This window comes from Antechinus flavipes, chromosome 1, assembly GCF_016432865.1.
Source record: "Antechinus flavipes isolate AdamAnt ecotype Samford, QLD, Australia chromosome 1, AdamAnt_v2, whole genome shotgun sequence".
NCBI classification, from domain to species: Eukaryota; Metazoa; Chordata; class Mammalia; order Dasyuromorphia; family Dasyuridae; genus Antechinus; species Antechinus flavipes.
Genome location: NC_067398.1, coordinates 84,998,332 through 85,020,568, shown reverse-complemented (window position 1 = coordinate 85,020,568; position 22,237 = coordinate 84,998,332). Strand labels below are relative to the sequence as shown.

Sequence of the window (22,237 nt, the reverse complement as noted above, 5' to 3'; positions counted from 1 at the left end):
TTTATGAATGTAACTTGATGGTGAGAATTAAGTTAAAATTAGATAAAAATTCTTATTAGAGTAAATGTGAGAATGTGATTAGAGACTGACCCATTTTTGATAAATGTTCCAGTTATGTAGAAATTTAAACTACTTAATTAAGCTTCTATTTTCATAAACAATCATGGTTATCTTGATTTTATTTCTTGTTCATAGACACAATAGGGATCTGTTATAGTTCATCAATATAGTATTTTTCATATTTATGTATCTAGCTCCGTCATTTTATTTCCTTCTACCTTGTTTTCTGTGAATTTATACATTCCAGACCATTTAAGCAAAATGTTTTTCATTTGTGAATCTTGATACAAATTTGATAGTAGACCAGAACTTGGGAAATTTATTTGGTTATAGTCTTGACTCTAGAAGGCTAAAACATACTTCTCTACACAGTACTGTAGACATATTTAATGAAGCTGCTATTAGATCTGGTCAAGGATGGTTTTTTGGATAGGAAAGATGCTATTGGAAAATGAAAACAAAATAAAAGGAGATAATTCAAACAAACAAACAAAAAGGTTGGACTAGAGTAGAACCTAGAGGTGGTTTTGATTTATTAGCCACCTTGACTAGTACTGAAAGATCCCCTAGGACAATGCATCCCATATCCACAATTTTTCAGGAAAAAGTTTTCCGTTTTGAAGAGCTGGGACCCTTTCTTTTGTACTGGAGAGTTTATTCCAAGTCTCAGTTGCCCTATTTTCCTTTGTGGAAAAGTTCATGGAGCAAAGAAGTTAAAACATTCTACTAGGATTAAAGCTCTTTTGATGTTTCACATCTATTGCTAGTGAATTAAAAGAAATTGGCTGAGCCATTGGATTATAGCTAGATTATAATCACCAAAGGAAAGTAAATGAATGAACAATCTGAAATAATTGAGCAGAATATAAGAAAAGATGGCGCAGATTCCCACAGGGTCTTGGAAACTCAGAGAAATATTGTTAAATCTTTCCTAAATGTCCAAATCAGGGCCTTAACCAGTCAGAATAGTAAAGAAGAGAAGAATAGAGAGGTAAGACTTTTTTTCTTTTTAATTTTTTTATCATAGCTTTTTATTTACAAAACATATGCATGGGTAATTTTTTCAACATTGACTCTTGCAAAACCTTCTGTTCCTAATTTTCCCCTCCTTCCCCTCACCCCTTCCCCTAGATGGCAGGTAATTCAATACATGTTAAATCTGTTAAAATACATGTTAAATCCAATACAGTTATCAGCAAGCCATTTATTAAAACTTACTATGCTAAGTGCTATGTATACAAATTCAAGAAAACAAGATAATTTTTGATCTCAGGAACTTATATTCTCATTGGGAAAAAAAACACAAAGGATGAGTTGGGAGATAAGTGTTTTCAGCAATAGAAAAGGAAATTCTTACGTTAAGTAGGACCTAGAAATAGATTAATGCTAAATGCTCAGGAATTTCTCATTCAGTATTTTAGGAAAGGGATCTCCTATACACCATTGACTGCAACATTCTGGAGATAAGAGTGAGAAACATGAGGTAGAAAGAGTATTAAACTGATCAAAAATCATATTTTGACCATTGTTTAATAGCTCTGTAACCTAGACCAGTCACTTAATTCCCTGGGCCTCAGTTTTGACCCCTGTAAAATTAAGCAGTTGTCTCAATTGGTGTTTGATATATGATACTATGTCAGATGATGCTGTGTAGCTAATGTGGATGATGGGAAAAACAACGAAAGTTCCTCAGCATTATTATATGTAAGCAAATTATATGTAAGTGCTATTTGCTTAAATTTTTTAGTCTTAACTTTAAAATTACAAATCCTTACTAAATAAAACTTGTTGCTTGACTACATAGTATGTTTTTATAGTTTGTTGGCTCTAATGAGCTACAGAAGACATACTGACCCGTTTTTGAAGCTGTTTGTATTTTGTTACTAAGCATTCTAGCCATTACTCAAATCCAAATAAATGAAAACCTCATTTAAAATTCTCAATTTAGTCATTGTTCATCATCACTCCTACCCATTTACACTCATACAACCACATCCTTACCTTGAAATTCTCCATGGCAGGAGTGAAGAGGAAGTATAGTGTGCTATTAAAGAAAGAAGTCCAAAGAAAATTGGTAGATTTTTGGGGTGGAACATGAGAGGGGTTGTAATTGATGAAATAATGTATTCCAAAGATGGAAAGTTATTAGAGTAATGGTGGAATAGAAAGATAACTTTAATGATAAAAATTCTTTTGCTCTGAATAAAGTCATTAATGTTTTAGTGAGATCAATACAGTGAACGTTCTTGTTTTTGAAATCTCTTAATATCTTTATTGATACAGCAAAAATTCTTATCTGTTAAAATTTTTTTCTTATTATTTTTCTTTTTCAAGTTACAAGGTGGTTTCTCCTCCATTACTCTGTCCCTTCTACTACCTCCTTTTCCCATTGAGCAAATGAAGGGGACAGACCTCTCCCCCCAAAACTTAAGAACAAATCTTCCATATCTACTTTGTGTTAGAAAACAAATTTCCACATTTGTCATGTCAAAAAATGTCTTTTTCTTTTTGCATTTTATCTCATGGTTCATCGTTTTTATTCATAGTTTATCATTATATTGATCAGAGTTTTAAAGTCATTCACAAATATTTTCTCCTATAATATTACTGTTCTGCTTACCTTGCTCTGTATCAATTCATAAGTCTTTTCTGTTTCCTTTGAAATTGTCCATTTCTGTATTTCTTATGGTAACAATAATATCCCATTACATTCATATGCTGCAATTTGTTTAGTCATTCCCCAGTGGGATACCTTATTTCCATTTTTGACTTTTGTGAAAAGAACTGCCTTGTATCCTTTTTTTGGGAACATGCGTATCCTTTTCCCCTTTGGAGGAATAGATCTAGTAATGAGTTGTATAGCAGGGCCAGAAAGTAAGCATAGTTTGGTAACTTTCTGGGCATGGTTTCTAGAATGGTGGACCAAGTAGCAACTCTTATCAACTGAATTAGCACGCCTTCTCCCCCCGCCCCACCATTGTTTCATTTTCCTCTTTCAGAAGTCTATCTTCTCCCACATCGATTAGTTCAAGTAGTGGTTTTTTTCCCCTCTTTTTTGCTGAGGCAGCAGGGGTTAAGTGACTTGCCCAGGATTACACAGCTTAGGAAGTGTTAAGTATCTGAGATCAGATTTGAATTCAGGTCCTCCTTACTTCAGGGCTGGTGCTTTATCCACTGCACCACCTAGCTGCCCCCAATTTTTTCAAATAAATCAAAATGTGTTGTCTTTTCTTATTTTTAGCTAGTAAGTTCACCACCACTCAAAACCATTCATGTGGAAAATTTTTCAGCAACTTAAAAAATTCTGTTTTCAAGTTCTTTGGTGTGTAGATTTTATAGATTATAGAAAAGAGCAATGACAGTCTGTAAGACCCATCGATGGAGAGGTCTTGGGAAAACCCCACCTTAATGTATCCAATCAGAAAGCCAAGTTATGACGTGAAACCCCCGAGGTTAAATTCCCCCCATAAGTCTATCTATGGCCTCTGCCATCTTTGCTGAATCCCTTTTGGGGTTAACCCATCTCAACTTTCTGCTCATGCTGTCTTTCTTTTCCACTCTTTCCCTCTTCCTTCTTGCTTTGTGGTGTTTTTCTCCTTGTTATAGCTGCCTTTTTCTGGGTGCTAAATCTCTTTTAATGTTAGCCTGCCAATCAGTTTGGAGTTAAACTTCTCTGGATTTAGTTTGCCAGTTAATAGCATATTCCCATCTCATGGCATATTCCTTTTTACCTGGTTAATTTGTCTTTCTCCTTGCTAATTGTTAAAACTTCTCTCCTTGCTACATGTATGCTCTCTCAAATCTATTTCATATTTACCTCTCCTGGTATCTTATTTTTGTTTTGTCTATAACTGCTTTTCATAAAGGCCTCATTTGGCAAAGAGAACACCACTATGAGTTTTTGCATGTGCCTTGCACCATGCAGCTTGTAGTTTGAACTAGGAATTGCTACCTCCACCTCCTCATTTGGTACCTACCTCATCATATACTACATACTAGATACTGTAAATCAGCAAAACCAGAATTAGAAAGTGTTAGAATCATCCTTTGGCAGCAATTGTATTCAGTGCCTTGCACACAGTAGGTGTTTACTAAATGTTTTATTAATTATCTTTCACCAGCAGCTCTCAATAAAAATATTTTTGAAAAAAATAGTAAACTTTTCTTATGACTCTTGGTAGGACTGGACTTTGAACTTTTAAAATCCCTCCTCTGCTAGGTAGGGATAGTATTCTGCCATGGTTTTTTGGTGAATATTATGGAATTCTCTAAAGATTTAAGGGCTACAAAGCCTAACAAACATTGAATTCTATAGCTCTTGCTAGAATAGCACGGGTCGCAGTGTGGGAAGCAGATAGAATGGAGAAGTACTAGACTGAAAACTCACAAAGAACTTTAGTTCTAATTCTTTTATTAACTTCCAGTGTGATTTCTGGGCAAGACAACTTGACTTCTATATTTTTTATAGTTTGTAAAAGGAAGATCTCAGTACTAGCTGTCCTGGGAAGGAATACGTCAAAATGCAAAGGGAAGTGACTCTTCTTTAACACTAACCAGGATTAGGGTGGGGGGAGAGCCTTCATTTGGGATCAGGGGCCATTAAACTGGTCTCTTTTATAACTGGTCCTCAGTGTCTTCATCTGTTAAAATGTGGATCTTGGGCTAGATGATTTCAGAGCAGTGGAATAGTAGTTAGGTTTGGAATCAGAGGATCAGAGTATGAGTCCAATTGTGCCACTTCCTGTTTGTATAACTGTTCATTTATCTTTATTATTCCTCAATCTTCTTTAATGGGAGAATTGAATTAAATGTCTTTTAATGCTCCTTCTAGCTTTAAGTCTAAGATTCACCTGGATTTTCTCCTCAGATTTGAACAATGATTCATTTGGGGCTCTTGAGTGAAGTAGGAAAGCCATTTACCTATCTTGGAATTCATCTATGTTAGAATTGCTTAATTACATTAATGCATTTTAGGCTTTACCACCTGGGGTTCTTTGCCATCTGCCTGTGTGCACTAGGAGAAAAGAGTCTTTCTAAGGTCTTGAAGGGATTTTAGGGCTTGGAAGTATGTGAATGGAGGAAGTGTAATGGTACAATTTGAAGGGTTGACAGACAATGCATTAGATGTTGCTTCATGAAATACTCATTTCTGAGTGAACCATTTGTGAATCTTTATGATTGGTTTTTTTGTGTACCCATAAAGGGTATGGGGAAATGCATTTTTTCAGTGAATATATTGACTGCCAGGAGGTATCACTCTTTAGAAAGTGCAGTTGTGGGCAACTAGATGACTCAGGGGACCTGAGTTCAAATGTAGCCTCAGACACTTAATACTTCCTAGCTGGGTGACCCTAAGCAAGTCACTTAATCCCAATTGCTTCAGCCCAAAAAAAAAAAAAAGTGCAGTTGTTCCAAGGTCTTCTCCAAAGTTTAAAAATCTAGAGATATTTGTCCTCAAACTTGTGGTTTGGCCTGGTTCCTTCTGAATGAAATTGGTTTTTATTTCATTTCCTGTGGCCTCTCTCCGTAAGACAAACCATTCATTCTACAAAGTGCTGCCCTAGGTTTGAAATTCCAGATGTTGGGACTTTAGGGCAGATACTTTCTAAGTATCTCAGTTTACTAACTTCTTTTCTGTTTATATTGAAAGGCTATTCACCTGAAACAATCCTTGTCTTCTAGCCATTTCTCTCCTCCAAAGGGTGGGGGGTCGGGGTCGGGGGTAGGGGTAGAGAGGAGAAGGCTACAGATTGCTTAAATAGGGAATCTATTCTGTTTTTTTAGGAGTTAATTGAGTCACAATGAAAATAATTTATTTGATCACTTAGCAGAGTCTCCAAGGGGCTAAGGTAGGGAACTGAAATCTGTCATCTTCATATGGTGTGGATTGTTTATTGTCACAAGATCATACATAAACCACAAAATTAGATATTGGCTAGGTGCATTTACTCATGTAAAAGAAATTTGATTGGGAAAGATGGGACATTCATCAAGGAGGATTTGGAAATTCGGATAGTGTTTGGACATGAAGTGTTTGGACGAAGGAGACAATTGTCTTTAGATGAAAGAAAGGAAGTAAATGAATGATTTTGAAGAATAAAGAACAAAAAAGGATGGTTTGGCAGTTGTATTTGAATCTTTTATTTGTTGAAGTGGCCAGTGTAGTAACTAAATGCCAAGTGAGATTAATGGATTAGATTGGCATAAATGGGCTTGGTTTGTGTTATCCATGGCTAACCCAAACTATCCTACCCATTACACCCTATCTATATACGGTTCACCTAGCCAGGGATCACTTGTCACTTTTGGTGTTAGTAAATCTATAGAGTTACTCTCATGGACAAGATAGTGATTGGATGCAATTGTCCTTGCATTTTGAATTTGTTGAGAAAGATGTAGAACAATTGATGTTTGGAGCCATTGTATCTTTGGGTTTTTGAGTGAATCCTTATTCACTGTAGTGGGCAATCTATTTTATAACAGAAATTTCAGGGTGCCATCTGATAACATGCTAATTGTTTTCTTTTTGTTCTTTAAAAGCTGAAAAAAGTCTTAATTTCAAAATTAGGGGCTTCAAAATTTATTATATATGCACATATCAGAACTTCCTTGAAACCTCTTTATAAAACTGTTGGCTAGAGAGAAGAATTCAGGTTTAAGGTAGGAATTAAATTACAGTTTTACAATGTCTACTGTCTAGAAATTTTCACTTCTGTAGGGTAGCCTTCTGTCCTGCAGAAATTCAGCCTTCTTTCTAGTACATTCAATTTTTGTACAAACAGCCAACTTGGACTTAAGGAGAACGCTAGAGTAGAAAGAAGAACTTTATGGACTCTAATTTTCAGTTTGGTCACTATAACTCTCTGAACTGTAGCTAATAAATCTTTCTCAGAAGTCATGGAGAATCCCAGAATGTTAAAGTCCATTATCAGAAATTAGTTTTTATTATAAGACTATCTAGTAAGATTTTATATGCCTCGCTTAAGAAATTCTTAGGAGCTTTGCAGAGCTAAAGAGAAATGAAGCTATATGCTCTTATTCAGAAAAGCTTAATTCAGAAAAACTTGTATTAGATTATTGAAACCCACTTCCTTCTCAATATCTGTAGAAACTTTACATAAGTTTTACAGGAATAGGAAGTCCAAGATTACAAAGTCAAAGTATATTAAGGAGCAGTGTTATTAAAAGTTTTCTCAGCATTGAGAAAGATTTTTTTTTCCTTGCCTTTTCTGTAAGTTCCCTGAAGAGGAGAGAAATGCTATTTGCTTTAGAGTGCACCAGAATTTGGTCAAGTAAGCAATTATAAGGGAGGGACACACTCTTACCACACTTCTCCTCTCCCCCCCCCCCCCCCAATACATACACACTTTACCCCCATTGGGTAGAGGGCTAGACTTGTACTCAGGAAAACCAGAGGTTCAAATTTTGTCTTAGATAGTTTTTTTGGGGGGCAAATTGCTTAATTTCTCTGCACCAATATCCTATGTGTAAAATGAAGAGATTGGACTAGAGCCTCTAAGCCAAAGTCCCTTCCAATTCTAAATCCATGATCCTTTGATTCCCTCATCTCAATTGATGTGATCATTGAAGGCCTTGACTATAATCACAAGGTGATAACAAAATGCTAAACTAACTGTAAAAGATGTGTCTAGCCCTGATCTCCTGATCTATTTAAGGAACAAATATTTCCCAGTCAAGAAGGGAAAATGCCATTGACTGAGCAAATAAATTAGCCACATCTGGGGTTTTTAAATAGCCAGACTTTAGGATGAATTTTAGCAGATGTTAGATTTACTTTGCTCATATGGCTTTGAAGAGAAGCTACTTAACCATTAGGAAACACTATCTAGAGTAGAGCAGAGAGACAGATACAGAGATAATCACTGGAAGGAAGGAAGTAGCTTCAAGAACTGTGACTCTGGAAGCAGAAAAGAGAGGAAGTGGAGAGGAACAGAACCTAAGTATTCAGTGAAGCAAACTGAAAAGCACAGTTCTGTAGTAGGGGAAATTGCATCAGAATCCTGAAGAAGAGGCTTAAGAATGGAGCCTTGATTGAGCAGCTAGAACCATAGAAACTGACCTCCTGGATGAGTGGGATGAGGGGGAAGGGGTAATCTTAGCCCAGGAAGACTGAAAGAACCTGGGTTGATAAGGAATGCCAGGCCCAACTGTGCTACTGAGATGTAACCCTGGGTGAGAAGGACCCAGCACACCCAGTGAGTGTAGAAACAGTGAGACAGGGGTGCTGCTGGCTGTGGGCACTTATAAGAGGATGAAGCTTTTGGTTTGGAGTTCCAGGTCAGAGGGGAAAGCTCAAGTGAAGCCAGAGGCACCATCCTCTCTTACCCCACAACATTAGAGGTGCTTCAAACTAATACTTCTCATTAGAAAACAACAACAGCAAAGAAGAAAGAATCAAACTATATAAATTTACTATGGGAATAAAGAAGACCAGGATTTATCTTCAGCGAAGGATGGTGAAGTAAAAAAAAGCCTCTTCTACCTCAAAGAAACATGTTAAAATTTCCTTGCCCAGAATTTATACAACTCAAAAAAGACTTTAAAAAATCAAGTGAGAGATTGAAGAAAAACTTTTTTAAAAAATGAAATAACCATTCAAGAAAATTAAGATTAAGAAGAAAAAGTTAACCAACTAGAAAAGGAAGTACTGTGTCTTATGCAAGAATATAATTCTTTGAAAATTAGAATTGGGCAAGGGGAAGCCAGTGAAGTTATAAGAGACCAAGAAATAACAAAACAAAATATAAAGAATGAAAAAATAGAACAGAAAGTGAAGTATCTCAAAACATAATAATTGAACTACTACCTGAAAGCTGTGACCATTAAAAAAAAATCTAGGCACAATGATGCAAGAAATAATCCAAGAAAATTGTCTTGGAGTGATAGAAGTAGACATAGGGGGAAAAAAAAAGCACTGATCACCATCTCAAAGAGATTTTTTTGTGTGTGTGGGAAATAGATAAGAATATTACTGCCAAATTTTGAAAACCCCAGATCAAAGAGAAAATTTTTGCAAGAAATAAGAAAAAAAATTTAAATATACTAGAGGTACAATTAAATTGTATAGGATTTGTCAGTAGTCACAATAAAAGACCACAGTTCCTGGAATCATATATGTATCAGCAATCAAGAACTAGGCCGTAATATTGAACCAAAAAAAAAAAAAAATGGACATAAGCTGAACTTGGAGATTTTTGGGACTGTCTCAACCAATATCAAAGATGAATTTCAAGAAACTTAACATGGACAAATTGTTTTTTACATGAAAAAGTATATTATATATTTAAGATTGATATCATTAATTGGTTAGCTCAAAAGAAAAATTGGGGCAGAGTTGAGTATGATCTGACTCTTAAAAAGCAAAACTTTCTAGGAAAAGGTAAAAATATTGTCTTCTACAAATGAGATGCAGAGGAACAATAGACAGAGGAAGAAGAAGCATTGTGGGGGGAAGGTTCATAATCCTAAAAAGCTATTCATATTGGGAATGGGTTAAACAGGCAACACTACCTATATACTCTGAAGAGTATAGCATGCTCCAAAATCTATAAAGAAATAAGGGGAAAGGGAATAGAATATGATGTGGTATATAAGGATGTGTAGATTTATGACAGTGGCACTAGGTATATGGATTAATTAGAATGGGATGAAGAGGAAAGGAAAGATGGGAGGAGAAGATAAGAGAAGGATCCAAGGGTAGGGGAAGGTTAAGTAACAGCAAGGCAAGTTAAGGAGCACAAATTAAAGTAGAAAAATTATCAGATAAAGGAAATAAGAGATATATGCAAATGCTACAAGGATCAGGAGTAGAATTCAGTAGGAAAAAGAAAGGACTACTAATCATTTTAGACAAAGTCAAACTTAAAAAAAATTCAATCAAGGGAGAACTCTACATTATACGTCAGGCATATTAATATTGTTTTAGATGCACATTTACATATGGGTAACATGTGTATATATATATATATATATATATATATATATATATATATATGTCTGAATAGATGTGGGTATGTATGTAGGTATGTGTGGATATAGGTTTATGTGTGGATGGTATGGAGATATATGTGTGTATATATATGGTTATCTATATATAAATATATGTGCTTTAACTGTAACCTGTTTGGGGATCATGGGAGTGATGAAAGGGGGAAAAAAGGAATAAAATAATAAGTGCACATCAGACCAAAAGAATAACCTACAAGGAAGCAAAGATAAGATGGACATGTGTGAATATAATCTCTTCTGTTGTATATGCTTTCTTGAAATGGAAATAGCTTGTTAATATATTTTGAATTCTTGATATTCTGCTAAGCACATGACAATTTTTTTTTCTGTTTTTAAAAAGTAAAGTAATATTCTTAACCAGTTTAGATGAAGAATGGCATAACAATTCAGTTCAACAAGCATTTATTAGGTGCATATTACATGTGAGGTCCTAGAGATATAAAAATAAATCATTATTTGCTTTCAAGGCCTTTTTATTCTTCTGGAAGATAGACTTGTACACACATAAATACAAATTGATTTTGGAAAGAGAGCTTTTATAACTGGAAGATCAGGAAAGGTTTGAGACTGGAAAGAATATTGATCCTGAAACTTAAAGGCTGTCTGGAAGAATGAAAAAAAACAGAACAAGAATTTGGAGTCAGAAGGCCTGGGTTTGAATCCCAGCTCAGCCATTTAACAGCTAGCTGTGTGACCATGAAGCAGCAATTTTGCTTCTTTAACCTTCCACTTATGCATTTATAAAGTAGGGGAAATGAAAGCAAGCACTATTTAGTTCTTCATTGTTAAACCTAAGACAGTGTAGAAATAGGAGATGGTAATAGTAGATCATTTTTAAGTAGAGGCTTTTCAAAACTTTTTCCTAGAAAATAAGGCAAGTAATAATTCATATTTATTTTTTTTCTCTATTCATTTATTTATTTATTTTGATAACCTTTTATTGACAACCCATGCCAGGGTAATTTTTTATAGCATTATCCCTTGCACTCACTTCTGTTCCAATTTCCCCTCTCTCCCTCCACTCCCTCCCCCAGATGGCAAGCAGTCCTTTACATGTTAAATAGGTTACAGTATATCCTAAATACAATATACGTGTGCAGAACTGAACAGTTCTCTTACTGCACAGGGAGAATTGGATTCAGAAGGTATAAATAACCCGGGAAGAAAAGCAAAAATGCAAGCAGTTTATATTCATTTCCCAGTGTTCTTTCTTTGGTTGTAGCTGCTTCTGTCCATTCTTGATCAATTGAAACTGAATTAGCTCAAGATGACAGGAAAAAATAATGATGAATGTTGGAGGGGATGCGGGAAAACTGGGACACTAATGCATTGTTGGTGGAGTTGTGAACAAATCCAACCATTCTGGAGAGCAATCTGGAATTATGCCCAAAAAATTATCAAATTGTGCATACCCTTTGATCCAGCAGTGTTTCTATTGGGCTTATATCCCAAAGAAATACTAAAGAAGGGAAAGGGACCTGTATGTGCCAAAATGTTTGTAGCAGCCCTATTTGTAGTGGCTAGAAACTGGAAAATGAATGGATGCCCATCAATTGGAGAATGGCTGGGTAAATTGTGGTATATGAATGTTATGGAATATTATTGTTCTGTAAGGAATGACCAGCAGGATGAATACAGAGAGGCTTGGAGAGACTTACATGAACTGATGCTAAGTGAAATGAGCAGAACCAGGAGATCATTATACACTTCAACAACGATATTGTATGAGGACATATTTTGATGGAAGTGGATTTCTTTGACAAAGAGACCTAACTGAGTTTCAATTGATAAATGACGGACAAAAGCAGCTACACCCAAAGAAAGAACACTGGGAAACGAATGTGAACTATCTGCATTTTTGTTTTTCTTCCCGGGTTATTTATACCTTCTGAATCCAATTCTCCCTATGCAACAAGAGAACTGTTCGGTTCTGCAAACATATATTGTATTTAGGATAATACTGCAACATATCCAACATATAAAGGACTGCTTGCCATCTAGGGGAGGAGGTGGAGGGAAGGAGGGGAAAAAAAATCGGAACAGAAACGAGTGCAAGGGCTAATGTTGTAAAAAAAAAATTACCCTGGCATGGATTCTGTCAATATAAAGTAATTATTAAATAAAAATTAAAAAAAAAAAAAGAAACTGAATTAGCTCTCTATCGAAGAGATCTACTTCCATCAGATAATTCACATTTATTGAGCTTTTTAATTTGAGCATTATTTTCTTTATTATAATTTTCAGTCCACTTATATTTATGGTGAGTAAAACTATGTATACTTCAGGCTGGTATCTTTCACTATATATAGCGTGTATGTTGTTTTGAGGATGTTTGATAGTAAACATTTCTAGCACAAATGTTGGTTTTCAAAAAAGAATATGGACGGAATCTACAAGTTGTTGAATAGAAAGCTTGACTTGGATTATTGGCAACCTTCTATGATACACTATTAAGCATTTGTGAACATTTAAAAAGGGGGAGACAGTGATGTCAAGGTCAATATGGCCTCATTTATAGATAAGTTATATTAGTCTATTTTTATTTTCTTTTTTGACAGGATTACTAGACTAATTAAAAACAAAAGACAAACAAAAACCTAGGATAAAGAGGTGGTATTTCATAATAGATGGAGACAACTAATCTTAGAGTAAGGAAAACCTAGGTTCAAATTCAGCTTCTGACATGTACTGTTTAAGTGTTCATGGGAATGGCATTTTAGGGTCTCAGAATCCATGAACCATGGTTGATAGCTTTTTTTTTTTTTTTTTGCACTTGAGAATTTTTACAAAGAGGTGATATAACTCCACAAAACAAAAACTTAATTTAGAGATCTGGGAAATTGTTTTAGATAAAACCAGCATTTTATTAAGCATCTATTTTATATATATATTAGACACTGGACTAAGCCACTGGAAATAAAGAAATACAAAGAATCCATCTCTGCCCTTTTTACATTCTATTAGGAAAGAAAACAGAAAAATTGGTATGAACAAACAAGGTGTAGGTAGATGGTAGCCTTGGTAGATGAGCTGGGTTTACAACCAAGGAGGATGGAAAAACCTTTTGGAAGAGGTGGATTGATTCTTGAAGGAAAACAGCCTTACAGAGATTTGAGAAGAAAAAGCATTAGTATTCCAGGCACAGATCTGGAGATGAGGGTTTATGAGGAACAAGAGGTAGGTAAGTATTACTAGACTACATAGAGGAGAATAATATGTTTTAAAAAAGGAAAAAGATATGAAGGAATCAGGTTCTTTCTGATTGTAGAGGCTGTAAGGAAACCATTGGATTGATTGGGTAAGGCAAGGTAACATGTTCCTTATAATAACATAACATGACTTATGTTCCAACACTTTAGCAAGGTACTTATCATATTATGTGCATTTAATAAATGCTCGTTGACTCAACTTTAAGGAAATTCATTTTGCCAGCTGAATAGAGGAGGGATTGGAGTAGGGAAGAAACTGGAATTGAGACCAATTAGAATACTTTTGCTATTGAGGGGAAAGGTAATGAAGACCTTTAAATAAGAGTGGTCGCTGACTAAAATCTAATTTGCCTTACAAAACATTTGGCAAAATTTCAAATGCTATCCTTATAGATAAGGTGGAGAGAAATAGGATATAATTAAGTGAATTAAAAGTTGATTGAATGATCAGATCTAAATAATAACCATTGAGGTAAATGAAAGCACCAAAGTAGATTTCTGGTAGAGTACCTCAGGAGCATATATTTAGTCCTGACCTGTTTTCTGATATTTTGAAAAAGGCTTAAATAAAATGTTTATCACATTTGCAAGATGACACAAAGCCAGAAGGTGTTATGAGCCAGAATTTGAAACAAGGTGATAACTCAATAGAATTGATGGAAGCAATGCTTGTGTGCTTGGGTTTGCACCTTTAAGAGTTTACACATTAGAGCTCACACATTGGAGTTCACAAGTATGGGAGATACACAAACTTTGTAACTTTGTGAATTCACACCTCTCATAATCCCACTCTCGCAAGAGGAGTCAATCTTTTACACCGAGCATAAAAAGAGCTTCAGTCAGTCAGTCAATTAGTTTAGTTGAAAAGATTGGGAGGGGAGCATCAGTCAGTTCAGAAACCACAAATCAGAGTTGAGCTAGAGCTAGAAGTCACTTCGGAATATTGACAGAGTGAGAGTTCAGTTCGGGAGATTGAGAAACTAATCTGTAGTCGGACAGAATCAAGATTCAGAGAGAGGCTGAAGCTAGCAACAAGAGCTCTTGGAACCAAAGAAAGCTAACTGGGCTATTTTGGAAGAAACAATAAAGAACTACTTTAACACCTGGCTGCATTTGGAGTGATTATTACTTTGAACCGAAACTAAGGCTGTCTCCAGAAAACATCCCCGAGAAACCTGCTCCCAGAGAACAATTATATATTAAGGAAAAAGAAGAACAGCACAAGAAGGGAAATAGGTAATCTGTTAGATGACAGATATCCTAAAAATACATTAAGAAGCTATAACTAGGGTTAAATGTAAAATAAAAGTTAGTAGGAATAAATACACTTAAAATGGACTTTAAAATTAACTTTCTAAGTACAGTATTGGCAAAATGGGGACAATTTGGTATGGCTAAATAGCAGTTCTTTTTAAAAGATTTGGAAATTTTAGTCTCAGATACTTGGAGTTCCCTTTGGAGCTCAGCTCAAAATAGTACCTTCATCATGTATTTCCTGGTTCCCCCCAGTTGCTAGTGCCTCTGTCCCCCAAATATTTATATAGAGAGAGGCACTTAAATGGCACAGTGCGTAGAATGTGGGATCTGAAGTCAAGAAAATCTAGCTTCAGATACTTACAAGCTGTGAGACCCTGAAAAAGTCACTTAGCCTTGTTTGTCTCAGTTTCCTCATCTGAAAAATAAGCTGGAGAAAGAAATGACAAACAACTATAGTATCTTTGCTAAACAATAGAACAAAACAGAGTCAGTTTAATTTTTGTCTTTTTCTCTCTAACTCCTAGCACAGAGCCTGGTATAGAACTTAAAAATAGCTCGTTGATTGATGTAATGGACTGCAAGCTCAAAAGTCAGCATCCTGATGCAATAAACAAAGAAATTAGGCCAAGATAGGAAAGTGTTTCCCTCTGCCCTGTCTGTGCCATATTGTTATACTGGCTTCATTCGGAGCCACATTTTAGAACACAGACTGCTGAGAAGAGAATGGCCATGATGGTAAATGGCTTTGAAATTAAACCTAGAAATATCTTTTGAAGGGTCTGATACAGTGTGACCTGATGAAGATAAGAGTTGGCCTTTAGGTCTTTGAATGGCTACTATAAGAAATCAGTTATGCTTACTGAGTCAAAGTAGACCCAGGAGCAGAGGGTCTGTAGTTCATATGGCAGGTGTAGCGCTGTCTAAAAATGGAGTGGAGTGAACTACCTTTGAATGGCATTGTTAAAATTGGTATGTGTGAATATACAGTGTAAGTGACCTTAATCAAAAGTCTTTTGGTATGAACTTGTTAACTACTTGTCAGAGAAGCTTCTGGTTCAAGCACAGGTTGAACTTGTTGGCTTCTGAAGCCCCTTTCAGTTCTAGGGCTTTGAAGAAACAGAAAACTCTAAAGAGACTCCCATGTTTCAGACTGTTAGTAGGAGACAATCTTTTGCTTGATTAAGATTCAGGACAAACCTGAACTTTTGCTTTGTATTCTGTATCAGGTAATTTGTAGCAATGTTCTTAAGTATGTACAGATGAGGAAAATGACTTGGAGTCTTAGCAGCTGGCTTGTCAGTTAATTCTGTTTAAATTCCATGTGTTTATGTTAAACCACCAGTACATCAGTAGGAACAGAAATAGCTTGACAAAAATATACAGCAGATTTTTGGTTATCTTTCCAAGTGCCCTATGAAAAGAAGGCCCAGGGCCCACACTTTTAGCCTCTGTAGATGCCTAGTCATGTCCTCATGCTTAGACCATGTATTTAAAAGTACTTAGAAAATGAAAGTATTCTCTACTCATACACTTGTGACTTAAACAAGACAGATTGTGATGGACATGGCTCTTGTTCAGTGATAAAGAGAGCTATCTACACCCAAAGAGAGAACTGTGGGAAATGTGGACCATAATAGCATTTTTACTCTCTCTATTGTTGTTTACTTGCATTTTGTTTTCTCTCTCAGTTTTTCCTTTTCTTCTTCTTGATCTGATTTTTCTTGTGCAGCAAGATAACTGTATAAATATGTATACATATATTGGATCTAACATGTATTTCAACATATTTAACATGTATTGGACTATCTGCCAGCTAGGGAAGGGGGTGAGGAGAAGAAGGGGAAAATTTTGTAACAAAAGATTTTACAAGGGTTGATATTGGAAAAATTATCCATGCATATGCTTTGTAAACAAAAAGTCTTAATAAACAAATAAATAAGTAAAAACAAGACAGATTGCTGGTGCTGTGCCTTTTCTAGCTTCTGACATACCCCAGATGGAAGCTTCCATTATTTAGCTTAGAATGGAACATTTTGAATATAGCCACAATAAAGCTTCATAAATCTTCAATTATAAAACTGGAGTTTGCTGTAGTGTAAAGGCCTATTATATTGAGTTTAAACTTAGGTTTAAATTTTTTCAATTGTTTTTAATCTTTACTAATGTAGTTGAATGGCAAAATTAACTTTGTTTACTTGTCTTTTTTCTTAGATGTCAGAAGCTGGGAAAGAAGTTTTGCCCTCATGGTTGCACTGGGACCCAGAGAGCCGTATGCTAGAAGGTCTTCCTCTTGATACAGACAAAGGTGTACATTATATTTCTGTCAATGCCATGCACCTGGCAGCTAATGGAAGTTATGTGCCCCAAGCTATGAATGTTTTCTCCATTGAAGTATATCCTGAAGATCACAGTGAACCACAGTCAGTAAGAGTAGCATCCCAAGATGTTAATGAAGCTGCTCCATTTGTGTGTGGTGCTGATGAGCCAGTGACTATCCTGACTGTAATTTTGGATGCTGATCTCACAAAAATGACACCAAAGCAGAGGGTTGAGCTCTTAAACAGGATGAAAAGTTTCTCTGAAGTTGAACTGCATAATATGAAACTGGTTCCAGTTGTAAATAACAGACTATTTGACATGTCTGCCTTCATGGCTGGCCCAGGAAATGCAAAAAAAGTAGTAGAAAATGGAGCCTTACTGTCATGGAAGCTAGGTTGTTCTTTAAACCAAAACAGTGTCCCTAATATTAGCAGTGTGGAAACTCCAGCTAAAGAAGGTACAATGTCTGCTCAGCTTGGCTATCCTGTTGTAGGCTGGCACATTGCTAATAAGAAACCTCATTTTCCAAAACGGATAAGGCGACAGATTAATGCAACACCCACACCAGTTACTGCCATTGGACCCCCTACAACTGCTCTTCAAGAACCACCATCTAGAATTGTTCCTACACCCACCTCTCCAGCCATTGCCCCTCCTACAGAAACTGCAGCTCCTCCAGTACGAGATCCTATCCCTGGAAAACCAGCAGTTACTATTCGAACACGAGGTGCCATAGTCCAGACCCCAACTCTTGGGCCAATTCAGCCTACCAGAGTGTCAGACACAGGTACTACAGTCCCTGGCCAGATTCGGCCAACAACGGTTCCCGGGTACATAGAACCCACTGCTGTTGTCACTCCTCCTACCACCACCACTAAGAAACCAAGAATAACAACTTTGAAACCAGCCACGCCTTCAACCACAGACTCCTCAACAGCAACAACCCGAAGGCCCACCAAAAAGCCACGAACTTCGAGGCCAGTGCCCAGGGTCACAACCAAAGCACCTCTCACCAGACTGGAGACGGCTTCCCAACCGACTCGAACCCGAACCACCACAAGTGGCACAACTCGGGGTGGGGAATCCAACAAGCCCCCCACACTCAAAAACCACATTGATAGGGTGGATGCATGGGTAGGCACTTACTTTGAGGTGAAAATCCCATTAGACACCTTCTATGATGAGGAGGACACGACTACAGATAAGCTGAAGCTGACTCTGAAGCTCAGGGAGCAACAGATGGTAGGGGAGAAGTCCTGGGTCCAATTTAATAGCAATAGTCAGCTGATGTATGGGCTGCCTGATAGCAGTCACCTGGGCAAGCATGAATACTTCATGCATGCCACAGATAAAGGGGGTCTCACAGCGGTGGACGCCTTTGAAATTCACGTACACAAGCGTCCACAGGGTGACAGGTCTCCAGCCAAATTTAAAGCAAAATTCACCGGTGACCCTGCTTCGGTAGTCAATGACATTCATAGAAAAATCACGTTAGTGAAAAAATTGGCTCTTGCCTTTGGGGACCGCAATAGCAGTACCATCACCTTGCAGAACATCACCAAGGGCTCCATTGTGGTAGAGTGGACAAATAATACTCTCCCTCTGGATCCTTGCCCAAAGGAACAGATCCGAGGATTGAGTAGGAGAATCTCGGAGGATGATGGAAAACCTCGTCCTGTTTTCTCTAATACTTTGGAGCCCGACTTCAAGGCTGTGAGTATTTCTGTGACAGGATCAGGCAGCTGTAGACACATCCAGTTTATTCCTGTCATAGCAGACAGAAGGATCCCTTCAGAAGCTCCCCCCACAGTCGTGACTGAGAAAGATCCTGAGAAGAGCAGTGAGGATGATGTCTATCTACACACAGTCATTCCTGCTGTGGTGGTGGCTGCTATCCTACTTATTGCTGGGATCATTGCTATGATCTGTTATCGGAAGAAAAGGAAAGGAAAGCTCACAATCGAAGACCAAGCAACTTTCATCAAAAAAGGCGTGCCAATCATCTTTGCTGATGAACTGGATGACTCCAAGCCACCCCCTTCCTCTAGCATGCCTCTCATCCTACAAGAGGAAAAGGCTCCTCTCCCCCCTCCAGAGTATCCAAACCAGAACATGCCAGAGACCACGCCATTGAACCAGGATACCATTGGGGAATACACCCCCTTGAGGGATGAAGACCCTAATGCACCTCCCTATCAGCCCCCTCCACCCTTCACAGCCCCTATGGAGGGAAAAGGCTCACGCCCGAAGAACATGACCCCTTATCGGTCACCCCCTCCTTATGTTCCCCCTTAACAGCAAGTCTTGTGCTTTGAGGGAAGGGGCCTGGAGATCCATACCAGTGTTGTTGATAGGGATTGATGGCCCACAGTTCATTGCCAACCAGAAGTCAACACTTGACCCCAAACACACACCCACATACAGGGCCTGAAAAAACCCTCCCTCTCTGGTTCTTTTATACTACCCCAAAGTGACCTGGTGAACTTTGGGGACTTTTGATTTTCTTTTTTTTTTTTTTTTTTTTTTTCTTTTTTTCCTTTTTTCTTTCTTTCTTTCTTTTTTTTTTTTTTTTTTTTTTTTTTTTTTTTTTTTTTGCCTAACAGCTTTTGTTTGTTCATAGAGAATTCTCCGCTGAATATTTCTGATGGCCAGCTTCTGAAAGCACCTATGCACACAGCATGGGATGAATGAATGGATGGATGGACTACAGATGACACTGGGCTGGGCGTTCCATCCCTGGTGTACTCTGTTTGCCTTTAACACTAACTGTACTGGGGTTTTTTTTGTTGTTTGTTTTATTTGTTTTTTCTATTCACGTGTGTCTAGCTGCAGGATGTAACATGGAAAAAGTAGCCTAAAGATTAAAAGCAAAGGACTTTCAGAAGTTAATGTTACATTTTTACATTTAATCTGCTGTTTACCTAAACTTGTATGTATAGTTTTGGGGTGGGGTTGTGGGGTGGGGGGGAGGGGGCCCTGCTTTGCTAAAAATAAGCTCCCAGGGTGTTTCAAAACTAGTTAGAGAAGACCAAGGGACAGTATTTTTTATCAAAGGAATCCTATTTTTTCACACAATGTAAACTTTGTTCCTCGGTTAAGCCAGAGACTGATTTGGGGCATCTTTGTGGATTGTAGGAAGAACTCTGGGCACTTCATGTGAGTGAGCTCACAGACCTGCTGACCTGGCCCTCTCACTTTCCCCTGGTACTGGTGCTGGATGGTCAGAGGTTACTTTATGGGGCCAGACATCCTCCTTATGTGCTCTAGACAAGCTTTAAAGGGCATTAGTTGTTGGTTGGAAATGTAACTATGAGAAGCAGCAGAGGTGCGTAGCTCCTGGTGCTTCTGGAGGGCCTGGTGGTAAAAATGAGCCACCAGCAAGGAGGGCAACTTCTGGAAGTGATGAGGTAGAGTTTTTTAGACTGCATTGATTTTTTCCTTTAGTTTCTTTTTTTCTTTCTTTCTTTTTTTTTTTTTTTTTTAAGAAAAATGTGGTTTTTGAAACACTCAGTGGGGGATGTTTTGGTGAAGATGCAATATTTTTATGTAGTGTGATGCTATTTCCTTAACTCTCAAATTCTTGGCAGTTGTGTTCTGACAGCATCTCATTCCTTTGTTCTGGCCCTCCCATCCCCAGGTTTCTGGACTACAACATTCTGAAAGCTGTCTGGTGATTGGGAAGAAAAGTGCCAGCAATATAGTTCATAGTAAAAAATCGGTGGACTCTCAAATCTAATTTTTTTACTAAATTTTTGATACAGTCTCAAATTGTTTTATTATAAAAAAAGATTAAAAATGGTAATGCTTACAGCAGTTTGTATGAGCTTAGCTTCTTAGGGTTGATTCCATGGGACTGATTGCTTTTCACATTCTGACTTTTTTCTGTCATTGTTTTGATTCTAGAACTATGTCTGGGTTTCTTGCCTTTTTAGGATGAACTTAACTTGTCTCTGTCCTGTGACTTGAGGCACTCTGGAGGTGCCTGTTCCCTTTTTTTTTCTCTCTCTCTCCTTTGGACTAAATTGTTTAAGCATGACCTTCTTGGCCATTGAAAGCTATTTTTGGTACATTTTAGGGAGGAAAATCCTTTGCAATAATGTTTCCCTTCCTTGATGGGGGGGTGCGCAGATTCCAGCTCACTTTGCACACCCAACAGACACTTTTAAGCCATATTGACTGTTTTGCAAAGTATGTTTGTGGGCTGCCCCTGAAGAATGGCTGGGCGGGTCATTGGCTTTCACCACTTCATTTGCCAAGGGGACATTTTCTACTGTGCTTTTCTGAAACAAAACAGATTTTTCTGATTAGAAGCCAGTGATGTTATATCTGTGTTGGATCTGGGCAGTTTCTAATTCTATGTTAATGTGTGCTTCTCACCAACTTAACTCAGTGAGAGCTATGAGGTTGGTTCCTTGATCCCCTCACAGGATAAAAGGGACTGTCTAGATACCTGGCCCTTCTTTTAGAAGCATTGGGGAGATAAGAAAAGAATTTCATGAAGGGAGCCCAGTAGACCAAGGCACATTCTGTCCAGTGTTGGGTCATATCTTGAGTAAGCCCTATGGGCTGGGGAGGTTCCCAGCATATAAGTCAGGTGCACACATGTAGGGGCCAGATTTGGTCCAGTAACTCATTGTGGACTCCAGCAAACTTTATGTGGCCCCTTGCAAAAATAAATAACATTTCAAAAGCCCCAGAGCAAGTTGTTTGAGTGAAAGGCCTTCCAAATAGCCCCGTTGCCCCAGCAACCCCACCATTCCATCCCAGCCATGCGCAGATGGGGCAGGCCTGGCTCTACCTATCACCATAGAAACTGGAGGCAAAGGGGCAGTGAACAGAATAATAATAATAATGCCGTTTCAGCCAACCTCCTTCCCTTTTGCACCAGGGCTGCCTCTTGTCAGCCATCAGGCACTGTAACGTGGAGAGCAGATCTTATTAAAAAGTGTTCACCAACAACTGATGTGTGTTTATTTCCTTACATATGATTTTAAGAAGATGTGTTTTCTGCATTCTGTATAGAAACATATCAGACTAAATAAAAACAGTGTACTTTACTATAATCCTACTGGCCTGAGCTGTTCCATCTGGGCACCTTGCCTTGTCAGATCTTTCTCTATTCAACAGCAGAAGTAGGCAACGCCAAGATTAATCAGTCACATCAGTTTGATGGATTGGGCCAGCACCCATGCAGTCTTACAGCACTTCAGGAGCTGAGGAAAGGGAGGGGTTAATTTTAATGTTGCTCCTTTCTTCTAGAATTCATCCTATGGCAGGCACAAAGTGGAACCAGAGCAGCTTGCACTTAATTTGGGTATGCAAAAATCTTATTATGATTGGGATCAGGCTCTGTGCTGCCCAAA

At 37.6% G+C, this 22,237-nt stretch overlaps 1 protein-coding gene across 1 annotated transcript in view; it reads left to right on the top strand.

Annotated features, from left to right (window-relative positions):
- Positions 1–21,937, top strand: part of DAG1 (dystroglycan 1) — a 28,844-nt gene extending 6,907 nt beyond the window's left edge. Inside the window, exon 2 of the mRNA XM_051986621.1 lies at positions 16,767–21,937. Coding sequence (XP_051842581.1) covers positions 16,767–19,169 — 2,403 coding nt within the window. The 3' untranslated portion in view covers positions 19,170–21,937. The remainder of the gene's footprint in view (positions 1–16,766) is intronic.
- The last annotated feature ends 300 nt before the right edge of the window (positions 21,938–22,237 follow it).